The 14,391-nt window shown below is 37.9% G+C and overlaps 1 protein-coding gene across 14 annotated transcripts in view; it reads right to left on the bottom strand.

Annotated features, from left to right (window-relative positions):
* SUPT20H (SPT20 homolog, SAGA complex component) overlaps window positions 1-14,391 on the bottom strand; it is a 33,294-nt gene that overhangs the window by 565 nt on the left and 18,338 nt on the right. For 2 of the 14 annotated variants that reach the window (XM_014965844.1, XM_014965847.1), the window contains exons 16-23: window positions 14,182-14,299; window positions 11,882-11,990; window positions 11,484-11,645; window positions 9,410-9,722; window positions 8,171-8,325; window positions 5,746-5,801; window positions 1,529-1,628; window positions 869-990 (exon numbers count right to left, since the gene is read on the bottom strand). In XM_014965844.1, coding sequence (XP_014821330.1) covers window positions 869-990; window positions 1,529-1,628; window positions 5,746-5,801; window positions 8,171-8,325; window positions 9,410-9,722; window positions 11,484-11,645; window positions 11,882-11,990; window positions 14,182-14,299 — 1,135 coding nt within the window. Of the gene's footprint in view, window positions 1-868; window positions 991-1,528; window positions 1,629-5,745; window positions 7,279-8,170; window positions 8,326-9,409; window positions 9,723-11,483; window positions 11,646-11,881; window positions 11,991-14,181; window positions 14,300-14,391 lie in introns of those variants that run through there. The other 12 variants (XM_014965845.1, XM_014965848.1, XM_014965849.1 and 9 more) reach the window with 10 other exon arrangements.

Genomic DNA, 14,391 nt, shown 5'->3' with positions numbered 1-14,391 from the left:
CTGCCGGGAAGGAGAAGGGGGGGAGAAAAAAGCTTGTTAGTGTTGACTGTAAAGCTGCATTTGGTGCCAGGAAGAATGAGAGGAAGGTGGAAAATGAAAAGGAAAAAGAAAAAAATGAAGCACCAGGTCGACAACAGGAGTAGTAGTGGGGCAATGGGTACAGTCAAGCAGCACCAGTGGCACAGAAGCCTGCTGAGGGCGGGTTGTAACAGTTTTACACACGTACTTGGACACCTTTGTTTCTTTGCCCCTTTCCATTGCAGTAACTGCAGTAACTCAGCAACTTCAGTGAATGTTTGGGTTACGTAGTGCATATTTTAACGTAATACCTTTTCAGTGTATGCACTGGGTGTGTTTTCTTACGTATCACAAAGAGGAGACTGTGCGCTAAAAAAATACTGAAGTATTTTCATAAAGCATCTGAATGCTGAAGGAATGCTTTGCCAGAGCTGTTGCTCCCATGCACTGACTGCAGGGGTGCTACATTTGAACTTACAGATGCTTACATTTCATGCTATTTTGAAATCTACTGGCACCTGGCAGAGCTTGTTTAGGTATGTGCCACAAGCACTCCTTGAATGTTAGCAAATCAGGAAGGTGGATGGCTTAAATGAATAAAAATAAATTCAGTGCTCCAAGCTGAGAGAACCACAGATTTCAAATCTTTCCTGATATAGTCTGCCATAATTAACGTAGGGTTTTTTTTTTCAATTGTGAGACCACAAAGACATTTGGGTTTTTTAAAAAAAATAAAAAAGGGAAAGGAAAGTCAAAGGGGCAAGACTTTTGTTTTCGGAGCTGAGAATTGTATTGTTTAAATTGTATTTCTTTTTTTTTAAACACAGTCAGAGTGAAGTTGCTGGATTACTTGTATCTGTTGCTGCTGCAAGGCTTGTTGCTGCTGCTGTTGTAAGGCAGAGGAGAGCTGGAGTCTCTGCTGAGGAAGGCTTTGCCCAGGTCTGTTCACGGCAGAGCCAAGCTGAGACAACACTAAGGAAGGAGAAGGGGAAAGCAAGCGGGTCAAAGAGGTCGAGTTTGTCAGGGTCAGGCAAGGAAGACATAGGAAGAGAGTGGAACAGAAAAGGGGGATCAATAGAATTAGTTTCAGAGTCAAACTGGAAACAGCGCAGAATAAAGTACACGTGATATAGGGTACTCTGTTAGTTAGAACATAATTAGATTATGAAGTGCTTGTGGAGACACAAAGAGGTTTCTCGTACTGGATGTTAAGCACACAGTTAAAGAAACATTCCTCAATGAAGTTTGGCATGGAAGCCCCCTCTGTTTTCTTTTTGTCTCTTTTTGTTCCCTTATTTTCATGTGATATTATCAATTTCCTGAACTGCCAAGCAAAGCAGAAAACTGCATGCTTTGAAAGTCCAGTATTTTTTGTATAATTTATGTGCTGATAATAAATAGTAAAATCATTCTGATCTAATGTAAGAATTCTTTAAGACCAAACTTCATTTCAGTGTGAATTTATCAAGGTACACACTTAACTACAGAAGGAGGCTCAGCAAGCACGTACCTGTGGCTTGAGGTTGCATAAAATTCCCGGTCAGGTTAATTACAGCAGCTTGTTGGGCAGATAATGCCTGATCTTGATTGGATGGACCTTGGTCAGACCCCTAGCAAAAATGGAAAGCTTGATCCTTATTGCCAAACTTCAGCATCAATGAATAAGTAAATAAAACCAGCGTGAAAGCAAACGTTTGAAGTGTCATTTAAAAGCCACTGAACTCTACATCTTCCATTGCGCGTAGACACAGGCTATAATGTTGTCACCATTAATGTAGAACAAACAGATGCTGAATGCCCCAAAATAGCTCTGTGTTGGCAGAAATGGTGTTATGCCTGTTACCCAGCAGAAGTCCCTTCTTGTTGTCAACTTCTCTGCAGTCAGCAGAGACTACAGTTCATGGTTGTGACCTTATGACATTTTCCATCCCAACCCCAAAGTCCTCACGTGACACCTGAAAGCACCCATGTGCAAAGCTCCTCATCAATCAAAATGTCAAAAGTCTGAAACTTAGTCACATATTCATATTGTGCCCCACACTCCTTAATTTCATAAAAAAACCCCAAACCTGCTTTTAAAATTTTATTTTCAGAACAGAGTAGTTCTCACAGTAATCACTTAAATGGGATTGGTGGAGTCTGATGTAGTGTCTGCTGGTGTCTGAATTATGACCTTTTCTAGAACTTCAATTATGTATCAATCCATAAAGTGGGGAAATAAAATATTATATATACAATTCAAGTAAACTGCATGACTTATCAGTCAGTAGAAACAAATAAAGCTTTTGACCTGGTGGATTTCTAGAAGGTGCAGTGGTTTTGGGTTTTTTTGGGTGGTTTTTTTTTTTTTTTTTTTTTTTTTAGAATAACCGCATGAAATAATGCCACTAAGAGGCAGGTAAACTGCCAAAAAAATTGCACATTAACAAGATTTGACCATCTCGATGAAGACAACCAGGAAAGACTCAGAAAGCCATAGAACCAACATCTGGGGGAAAACCCAAAGTATGAGACGAGAATGTGTATGTTCTGTTGGCAACAGAAAATTGTTGGTCTTTTTTTGAACTTAGGGTTTTTTTTCTACTAAGCATTTGGATTACAGCACTGTGAACACATACATTCTTGTCCTTATAGCTTGTTTTACCTAACAACCCTACCCTCACTCTGTGATGCGTGGCAAGGGAAAAGTTCCTTTGGGCAAGTTAGGCAAGGCAGAGATTGCTTTCCTTCAGAAGAACTTTCTGCTGCAAGAAGGACTAGAACTCACATCAGCCTTTTTGTAAATGCCCTTAAAGCCCACTGTCTAGAAAATAAAACCAAATAGCATGAGCTTGCATGAATTATTTTCAGCAATTCAACTAGTTACTGACATTTGGATTCTGAGAATAAATCTGAAAGTCTCCCTTTAAACTGTCCCACGCTCCAGAACAAGGCCCGTGAGACAGGGGACTACACACCATAAAAACATTTGAGAGAGGAATCTCATGTATGAACAGTCGACAGCAGCAAAAGAAAAATTATTATGACAAACCCAGTATCCAGCCGAGACTATTTGGTAAACAAAAGACCTGCATGTCAGGGAAGACAAAAGATAAAGAACACAAAAGCAGAGCAGCTGGTTTTCCCAAACCGCTGCATTAGTGCTGGGAGGATTTTTAGAACATACCAACCACTCAAAATTTGTAATTTTGTGACCAGACTGGTCTCTATCAAGACTTTTTAGACTTCTTCAGCGATTAAGGCTCTTAACACTAACTACAGGCAGCAGTAGAGCACGAGTCTTAAGATCACAGCTTTAAAGCCAACTGATGTTGGCTTTATGAGGAAGAGGAGGCTGAGGGGAGACCTCATCACTCTCTACAACTACTTGAAAGGACACTGTAGAGAGGTTGGTGCTGGTCTCTTCTCACAGGTAATTAACAACAGAACGAGAGGGAACGGCTTCAAGCTCCAACAGGGTAGGTTTAGATTGAACATTAGGAAGGAATTTTTCACTGAAAGAGTGATAGGGCATTGGAATAGGCTGCCCAGGGAGGTGGTGGAGTCACCGTCCCTGGATGTGTTTAAGGGATGTTTAGATGCGGTACTGAGGGATATGGTGTAGGGGAGGACTTTGTAGAGTAGGGTAGATGGTTGGACTCGATGATCCCAAGGGTCTCTTCCAACCTCAATGATTCTATGATTCTATGATCACAGCTTTAAAGCCAACTGATACTTTCTCTGGTGCAAAGAGAACAGTTCTGTTGAACAGCAGCAGTGGGGACCACAAGCCAACTCACAGCAGCGTGTTGGTTCCTCTAGGACTCCTGACTGTGTTTCTTCTCTGCTCATCTGACCTGCTAGTTACGATACAACAGGACAACACTGAGCTGATTTTACACCACCCGTACAGTAGGGCTGGCTCTCTTCACGCTAGAGTAAGACAATGCTTAACCAGTTGTTCTGCTACAGCTCTTTGATACAGGATATAAATAAAGGTAGCATAACCCAGCTTCAGCCATGGCAAGGAGGCCTCTGCAGTCTGAGAAGGGTTTTGGAGGAAGACTTTCCTCCCCCTCTGCTTCAGATCTGTTCGTTTACTGGGGGAGATGGGGAGAATGGCAGAAACTGTTTCATCCACGCACCCCAGAGGGAGGGCTGTTGGCACACACCTGGCCTACAGGTTGTAGGCTGCTGAGATCACTGCTGAGGAGAAAAAATGTGACAGCTGCTGCTGCTGGAGTGGGTTAAAAACTAAGTTAACCACCTGGAAGTTGTTGATGACTAAAAACAAAAGCCATAATTCAGACAAACTCCTGAGCTTCCCCACTGTCCTAAGATGAACATGACATTGATAATCACAGAATCGCCATGGTTGGAAAGGACCTCTGAGATCAGAGTCCAACCATACATACAAAAAACCCCTACAATCTCAGCCACTAGAACATGCCCTGAAGTGCTCCTTGGAGGCTTGGGTTTTTCTTGTTTTGTTAATTCCTTTAAAATTAATCACTTTGCAATTACTGTTATTTGTGAAAAAGCCTTACGCTCAGCAAATGAACCTGCATTAAATTATAGTGAGATATTTCCACAGGAAAATACATTTTTATTACTCTAATTGAAATTGTAGAGATCATACTGATACTGGAAGTGAAAAGGCTAGTCTTCAAAAGCCCTGTGTATTATCTTCACTTTCAGAATATTCCACTGAGTTTCAACAGAGGTTTCCAACTAACAAGCTGCAAAGTCTGACCAAAAAAAAAATAATAAAAAAAATGTTTAAGTGAAACAGTCTTGATTCCTCTCCCTTGCCGCAGCTTTAATTGCACCAATTTCAGCCAAATTATTCTTGGCTTATACGAGAGGCAGAAGTATCTTGAAAAGATGTACTCTGAACATGGTATCAAACAAATACAAACTTTAAATTCTATGGAAGAGCTCTACTCTGGCATAACTGCCTCCTGTGCCTGCCCTTTTCCATGTTTCTGGAGTGTGTACAGGAGTGAGAAGAGGAAGCAGCAGAGCCACAGCTCATCTTTTACTGGTATTTTTGAAGCCTGGTGCAACATTTGTGGAATGCTGAAGCTGCACATCTGCACCCGTAACTGCAGCTGATTTCAAGATCCAAGAACTCCACTTGATTCCACAAACACTCCCTGCTCTGCTTTTAAATGGAGCTCTGACATAATGAGCGTCTTTTGCTCATGTTTGTATCTATATGTGTGTTTAATGGAAAGAAAGCATGTACAGACCTTCTAAACTCCCTGTCTCACATGAATGTCTATTTCCATTACCACAAGCTCTTTAAAGCTAATACTGCACCTACCTGTGCGTGTTCAGCTCAACTTTTAGGCCTTCTATGTGTAACTCCTGAGTGATTCTACTGTTTTGTACTTTTAAAATAATTTTAACTTCAGTTTAAAGAATGAATTCGCAATAAGAACTTAGACAAATCCTGAAATTGGAGACTATATTTTAGTATTAATCTCATGAATTCAAATGTCAGCATTTTTAGATTGTTACTGAGAACTACCTGCTCTGTTGTGAGCTAAGAATGTAATTTCCACCTCCTGCATTTATGGAAGTAGCTTCTTCTCTTGCTCTAAGTGTTTTAAATAGGCAATTAGGGTTTGTCTGATCACCTGGCTACAAAGATCTGTGTGAGGCAATGCAGTAAGCAGCACTAAACATGTCTCTAAAGATAATTAAGAAATTATCATTATTATTGTGTCCAAGTATATCAATTACCTGTAGAAGATTTAAGGGCCGAAGATTTGATGCATTTTTCAAACCAAAGTGGCTGCCTGTTAAAGAAAACATCTTTTTATTAGTAGGAACTCTTCACTTAATTATATATGTGTATTGCAATTAATACACCTTTCTACTGGGATAATTTCTAAACATTTTAGTAGTTGGAAAACTAGCAAGTTTAAATTTTATACTTAATCCAGTGCTGCATTTTCTGTAATGTTTACAAGTTCATAGTTATCCAGATTCAAAGCTAAAGAGAGCCGACTAAACGAAAGAAAACTGCACTACTAAACACTGTATCCAGTAACCTATAACCTGGGCATGCATTTACACAAAGTGAATGTGGAGAATATCGCAGCAGTTATTCTTCAGTGATTCTTCCTCTGGCTTTAAAAAGTTTTACTGTTTGTACAGTAAATCCAGAATTGTCCAAGGGCTCAATGAAGTAACAGGCTCTCATTTTCTCAATTGTTAAACAGAAAATCCCACCCCAAATCTTAGTAACTGCCTACCCCACTAAGGGCTTCTGGCAAGGTATGTCTGACTTGGAGAGCTTTTGGCACTATTACCCGTGGCACTCTTCAAAGCTACACTAAAAAAAGATGTATATGTAGTATGCTATGAGTTGGGTATAGAACAGATATAAACACTCCAGTCAAATAGCAGCTGTCAAACAGAATCCCCCCGAGGTCTGCCACCGACCTAGCTCAGCTCCCTACTCCCACCTCTGATGTGTGCATGTAAAAATATGTGACACCAAACTGGTAAAGGTTGATAGTGCTCAAAAGGACAGAATTAGAATTCAAAGTAATCCCAGGGAATTGAAGAAAGAGTCCAAAAATCAATAACATTGAATTAAAAAAGACAAATGAACGAGTACAAAATTGTGAGTAACTAGCTTTGTGTCTGTACAGCAAGAAAGGACGTGAGAAGTTACAGCAAGTCACAAACATATCCAAGTCATCCATATCACAAACTATAGAACACACAAAAGAAAAGAACCTGTTCACACAGTTCACATTTATAAAACTCACTGTCACAAGATGCCGTAGATGCCAAAAATATAAATGGGTTCAAAAACCAATTAGATAAATCCACAGACTAGAAGTCTAGCACAGGATATTAAGCACAGAGATCCACGTGGATAGTCTTCAGCTGAGAAAGTCTCAAAGCTGTGGATTGCCAGAAGAGGTACAGTTGTATATAAGGGATGTTTCACTTCACATTTTTGCCTCATCTCAAACTCTCTCCTAAGTATCCTCTTATGGCGACTGTCGGAGACAGATACAAACTGGACGGATTTTTGGCCTAAACCAGTAAAGCCATTCTTAGGTTAACATAATGCTGTTGCGAAAAATACAAATAAAAAAAATAGGCAGACCTCATTTGAGGAAATGTTAACAGGAATGTTGTGAAAGAGATGAGATGCATTTATTCTGCTGTGCTCCACAGTGGTAAATCAGCCAAGCTCAGGCTTGTGTCCAGTTTTGGTTATCACATTTTAAGAAGGATGTAAGCAAATTGGACAGTCTAGAAGAGAGTGACAGGATTATGAAAGGTTTGAAAAATACGACCTAGCAGAAAGAGAAGACAAATGTGGGACATGACAGCATGTTTGATACTTAGAAGGTAAAGAGGAAGGGTGAACAACTATTTTTCATGTCTGCAAGGAACAGGAGAAAAAAAATAATTTAATTCACAATTAAGAAGGTGCACTGCAATTAGAAGGAAACATTTTGTACGGATAATGAATTACTCCAAACAGCTACCGTGGGAGGCTGGGATCTTTTTTAGTGAAGGTGTTAAAGGCCAGTTTCAATAAGCATTGGTTGAGTGTGGCTCAGACAGATTTGTCTCTGCCTCAGTGTAAGGGATGGGTATCTTGAAGTCTCTTCTACACATCTGATTCCATAATCATACATTATTGGTTTTTTGGTCTTCATTATTTTTTCAGAAAAAGTAAACTAAGAATTTAAATGCTGCTTTAATGAATATTGAGGCACACAGATTCATATAGTCGTATTTGAAAGCAATAAGGAACTAAGTAATTGTCCTACTAGAATAAAGTAGTACCAGTGATAGAATAAAATGCCCCGCACGTTTGATGCCTCTTTCTAAGTTCAGTCATGCCTTTTTTCTGGCAACCATCATTATCAATGTTGCATTTGAATTTGGAGTCTCTATCAAACTTCCTCTAAGCATACCAAACAATCCGGTTTAGAGTATGTTTCCCCAAGTCTACTTCCCAAAATCAATTTCAAAAAATAGCCTACACTTTGCCAAAATATGTAGGTTGTTCCCCACCTCCAGCCATCCAATACACAATCTAGGCACACAATGGCCGCTTTCATCCACTGTTTCTACAACATGCTCTCACACTGTCCCTATGTGAAGGGTGGCTTTCCAACTCGTTCACACTGACCTGCTTGAGAGGCAGACTGCATTGCAGCGGGCAGCGCACTTGGTACCAGGCCTCCTGATGGTAAAATGCCACTCAGGTTTATACCCGCAGGGGCTATGGCACCAGTGTTGCACCCCAACATAGGGTTTGAACCACTCATCAGTGACTGTGCTCCACTGTAGAAGAGGAAAGACAAGACATCAAGCCCAAGTGGTACAAGCAAATCTGCTTAACTAAATTTTTGCCCTCTATCTCACAACAAGTGAATCGATTTTTTGCTGTGAATGGGATTACGGACAAAGCATCAAAGCAGCTTAAAAAATCATTATGCCTAGGGTATAACTAAATATGTAAATCCATAGTCTCCATAAACACGATTTTTTTTTCTTTGTTATAATCTATGGAAAATAAAACACAAGTGGTTCTTCAATTCTAGAAATACTGAAAATCAACAAAATGGATGTACTGCCATAACAAAAAAGTCAAGGAACAGGTTTGAGTTTTCTTTTTGTACTATATAAAAAGAAGAATTGTCTCTAATTAAATCAAAAGTGATCAATTGCTGAACACCTTGGATGAGTAATTTAAGTGTCCAATACTTGTATTTAAGCACACTATGTGTCTTACACTGACCATCTTACATTGATCACAGAATTTCACGTAGTCTAAAAAGCAGCTTGCATTATACCACACAATCTATTCTTGATGGCAGCATTTATTGTTCTCTAAATGACAAAATGAATTTTAAGGATCAAAGGATGTTTAACCTTAATGGTTGAATTAACTGTTAAAAACCAGATTTGTTGTTTTCTTGTATTTTATATACAACCTTTCATTCATAGACACGATATTAATCTCTAATTTTCATTTAGAGTGGTCTGCATATGATATTCCACTTCTCTGATTCATAAAAAAAGTTTCCAAACTTAAACAGGAAAACCTCAGAAACCACTTTAATAGAGGTTAAGTCTTATAAAATTCAATTATATGCATCCAAAAAGCTGAAAATAAATTTTTCTTAATAGACCTTTTCAATGTTCTGATAATAGGTGCCTTATATTTGAGAAATACAGTTTCTAGTGGCTCTTCTCTTTGTAATTAAAGAGAACAATCTTTTTGGATTGATTGCAGGTCCTGAAAACTATCTATCCTAATGGATGCTGGAGAGTCCTGTGCCGCTCCCACCCTCCCCACTGCCCCAGTAACCAACCCACCCAGGGCAAATTAAGAAACCATCATAACAAAGAAGAAAAAACTTACCACACAGAGCCCACTACATTGATGAAGTTAAGTCCTGCAGGGTTTGCCATGACCTGGGTGGAGGTTGTTCCTGTAGTAATGGATGTTACCATGGTGGAAAGAGGAATGGTCATTACAGGCAGTGCCTGGCTCAGAGACATTTGCTGCTGAGCAAATGGGGTTAACAAAGTGGGTTGAGGGGTGAAGCCTGAATCTTGGGGAGTAGGGGTGGCAGAAGGGGTAATAGGAGTTGAGCTCTGAGCATCAGGAGGGTGTGGGGTCGATGAAGGGGTGTTGGTTGGAGTAGGAGTAGATGGTTTAGGAGTTCCAGACCCTGCTCATTGAGAAAAATAAAGAGTGCTAGTTTGTTATAAAAGGCCAGTCCTTTTTCGTATAATAAGGTTAATGGAATCTTATTTAGCACTGATAATTTGTTCCATTTTTTAGACTGCAAGTGTTAATTTCTACACAACACGAGTGTTGCAGCACGCACTCATTGTTAAGGATGCAGTATAATCACACAGAAAACCCATTCTCCGTGCTTAATTCCTTAAGCCATACACCGATTTGTATTCTCCATTAAGTCCTTCCATAATTTATCATACATTAAGTCGTAACTCCATTCAGAAGTACTTAAAATAAAATAAAACAATTTCTTAGTGACCATTTTAACCTAATTAATGTTTTTGTTCTAAAATGTTAAACATATAGTCTATATGCACTGTCTGCGCAATAGCATCGTGTTAAAAACATATCATGGAAAACAACAGATTCAACGAAGAACATACACTGTTTCAATAATCATGGGATTGATAAATTTCATCAGATATCAAGATTTGACAAATAAGAGGTTCTCTCAAATAATTTATTTATTTTTTAAGAACCAGAGGATAATACTGCATCTTTAAGAGTTACTGTGTAATTCCTTCTGCTTAAATGTAGCATGTATAGCTATACTTGTTGTGGATGCAGTAAGCACAGTCTATCAACAGAAAAACAAAACAAGAACCCCAAAAAGCTTGAGGTCATTTTTTGTTTTTCTTTTTTTTTTTTTAGCTTTCATGTCCTGCAGAAAGAAAGGAAATAGATGTGAATGTCCAGCTGTTGTGATCAGAGCCTTAAAGTAACAACTGCGTGCAGCAGATTTACACAACTGATAGCACTAACATAAAGACAGAGTAAATATGTTAGAAGAAAACTTGTCTAAGTTTTCTTTTTTTCTTTGTGCACAACAAGAAGGCAGAAAAGTTACACCTCTCGAGCTATCCAGATTTTAAATTATTTAATGCAAAATGCATATTAAAATACTGTGCGGGATACTGGAATGTGCAGTATACAATTATTCATAAAAAAAATTGAAAAACTGCAGCTATGATTTCTCTTTGAACAAATCTGGTCACGAAAGGTCTCAAGACGCATACATATTTTAAAAAATGTTTATGATCTATAGCTACAATTACAATGTCAGTGTTAATGAAAATACTTAAATTAGGATGTCACTTATTATTGAAATTTACATTTTAACACCTGAGAATATGGTGCTATCATCAGCAGCATCACCACCACACTTGCAATCAGCAATGATTTGTAAACAGTGTAGGAGTGTTTTAAAAAATCATCTTATCGTTTATTGTATTCACCACCTCGGGACTGATCAGATTATATACATACATAGAGATACAACTGCACCAGCTCCTATAACATTTAAAAAAACCAGTTGTTTAAATTACGTAAAGGCAAACTGATCTAACATACTGTTTTTACACCGGAGGAAAAAAAAAAAAATCTACACTTTGGAATTTTATCTCATCACATCATCTACCAGCCTTTCATAAATGAGATCATACTAATTGCATAAAATGTATTAAAACGTATACACAGAGGGTGCATACATATATACAGAAAAAACGAACACAGTTACAATAAACATAAAATACATACAGTGAACAAGAGACCTGCCTAAAGCTGCACAACTTATACAATTTAGGGTACACTGTACACATAAGTTTCATCATTCCACAGGTTAAGAAGTTTATCTCGGGAAGCATTTATGCAAAAGCCTAAGATTTAATGGAGAATTTAGGTCGTGACTCACTTTGTGAAGAGCTGGCAGGAGACATGGCAGCTGGGGAGAGCATGCTAACTTGATTAAGATCCATAGATTGTTTCCGAGAAAGACCAGGAGGCTTAGAAGATGGAGGAGGAGGAGTTGGGGATTTTAGATGGCCACTTGACTGTTGTGGACTAAAAATATTACCTGAAAAAGCATAATTAGAATACATTAGTGTTCTCTGAGTACACGTTAACATGAATATTTCTTAGAAACCAATTTTGTGAACTATATAATCAGAAATCAACAAAATTATGCTCTTTCCACAGAGAAGACATCGTTGGGTTTTTTTTAATGAAATAATTTCTAAGGGTATTATATCATGTCACGTTACAATAGGCAGAACACATAGAAAGGAGATGCCCAAGTCAATAAATAATTACCTGAAGAGCTACTTCCTGAACTTGAAGGTAATTTGATGGGAGGAGGTCGGTGTTTTACACCTTTCCCCAATACTGAAGACTGAACAGAGCCTGATATACTTTCTGGCTGCTAGGAGGAAAGAGAAATTAACACTACCACAGCAACAATGTGAGCTTCCACATATTTGACAGAAAAGACAATTCAATTAATTTCTGTTAGACTTCGCAAAACCATGACAAAATTCCCTTCAAACATGTCAGATTTTTATTTATTTTAAAAACATAGCTTATGACCAACTCTCTTTAGATAAAAAGCTTACCATCAAGAAGCAGATTGAAAGTGCTGGTAAAATTTAAACAAAAAAAAAAATGTAAAGCCTTTTACTTTTCTCTGTAATTCTGAAATCCTTCTTAGTGACTTTTCACAAATGCAAGAGTGACAGATGCATTTTAAATAAAAAGACAATTTGGTCTTACTTGAAAAATTACATCATTTCATTCATTCACCATCTGTATAAATCTGCTATTTCCAACCAATAAGGATTTAGAGAGTAGGATCAGATTTCCCGACTGTAGGAGTAAGAATTCAGGAAAATCAGTGGGATCAGGACTTCACTGATCTTTTTAACAGAAAGGTGCTCCCTTGCTGTTTGTTCTTATAGCCTGCTTATCAGGTTGTTTGAATAGAAATTAACTTCAGCTAATCAAGTCTGTAGCTCTCACTCACAGCAGACCCTAAATCTGTAATTCCAATAGCTGACACAGTCAAAAAAACTCTACAGTAAAGCAGGTATCCCATAAATGAAAGTAGTGTCTAAACAAACATACAGTTAAAAGCCTGCTGCAACTAGAAAAAAATGAGGCTCTCGATATACTGAATGGAATATTTCAGTGCTGGAGACTAAATGAGATGTGCTTGAGCTAACAAATCCAGCACTGTGCAGAATCAACCTTTTTAGATAGCTTTGCTTCCACCGATTCTCAGAAATAAGAGACACTCCTCCTACACGTTTCTAATTGCTTGCTCATAAAAAAGAATCTTCTGAGGAAAAATCTGAGGATTACCTCTCTCTTTTACTATGAAAACCTGTTTTCTTCATTTTGAAACTAAAGACTAATGCCCCATTCAAAAGAGGACTAGATCATTAGGTAGAGTAACCTGAGTAATTTTGGTCCAGCATTTGTTGAGGGCCTGGAGAGCTGGAGAAGACAACTTCCAGAAGTATCCTCCCACCCTAAGTTACCATGATTTTAACATAGATATAAAGCAGATGATTGACAGAGGATAGCAAACAGATATAAAAGAGATAGAGAGATGTGACAAAATCGACAGACAGACGTAAAAAAGATATGAAATAGATATAAAATAGTCAACAGAAGACATAAGGTCAACATAAAATAGATATAGTCGACATAAAATAGATGATGATAGAATATAGATATAGTCAACATAAAGAAGCAGACTGACCTGAAGTCAATATATATACACACACGCATGCATATATATCTGTGTGCATATATGTTTACACACATACAGAAGCACCCCCTCCTTTCAACTGCTGGCCTTTGTTTCACCCACCCTTCTGGCTGCCACCAAGAAATACCTCTTTTAGAGCAACCTTGTTGCAGTTTAAAAATAGGTGTTGAGGGGAAAGATGCAGCAAAGCTCAACAGATACTGGTTGAAGCCCAAATACCATTAACCATTAGAGTACTGAATCTGACCAAGCAAGCCAGAAGACACAAGTAACACACAAGGCAATGCCAACAGGCATGAGAATTTGGGAATGCAGGAATTTCTACTGGATGTGAGCGTGCAAACATATGTGCTTTAAAAATTTTGGTGTTGCTTGGGTTTTTCTTTGTTGTTGATTTTGTTTGCTTTTAATTTTTCATCAACAGATTAAAGAGAAAATAATTTAAATAATTTCTGAAGATAAAAAGAAAAAAGTTCAGCTACTACATCTGTTTCTGTGTCTACTGACCTGTAAAATAAAACGCATAGCTGCATTTTATTATACTGCTCTGGGAAAGGTTCATCTGAACAGACGAAAATGCTACAAAACCTTGAACCTAACTATACTATAAGTGGCTAAAAAAACCAAAAGACATGGCTAAAAGACACAACATTTGAACAGTGAAAACAAAAGTACTTTAACTTTTCCCATATACTCTGAATGATTATGACAATAAAGCATTTAAAAATTCATTTGAAATGAACTTTTTAGGTTATTTTACTTTTAAATGTGGATAGAAGAAACTTATTCTAATAATTCAATAATCAAGCACAAATAAAAGAAACATATGGCTCGATAAACTCACTTCCATTTCCTTCCCTGGAGAAAGATGACTAAGGTTGACTGATCCACCTGAATTATGAAACATTTTCACAGGACATTTAGCTTCACTTTGTACTAACTCCTGATACTGGTTCACCACTCTGAAACAAACAATGAGGGCATAAAAAGATTAACAACTTTGAACTTCTAGTGTAGATACATATATTTTAACACATAATTGTATATGTTCCAT

The sequence above is a fragment of the Calidris pugnax genome, unplaced genomic scaffold (genome assembly GCF_001431845.1).
Source record: "Calidris pugnax isolate Ruff unplaced genomic scaffold, ASM143184v1 scaffold20, whole genome shotgun sequence".
NCBI lineage: Eukaryota > Metazoa > Chordata > Aves > Charadriiformes > Scolopacidae > Calidris > Calidris pugnax.
Note: the sequence above shows the minus strand (reverse complement) of the source record. Positions and strands in the feature narration are given on the sequence as shown.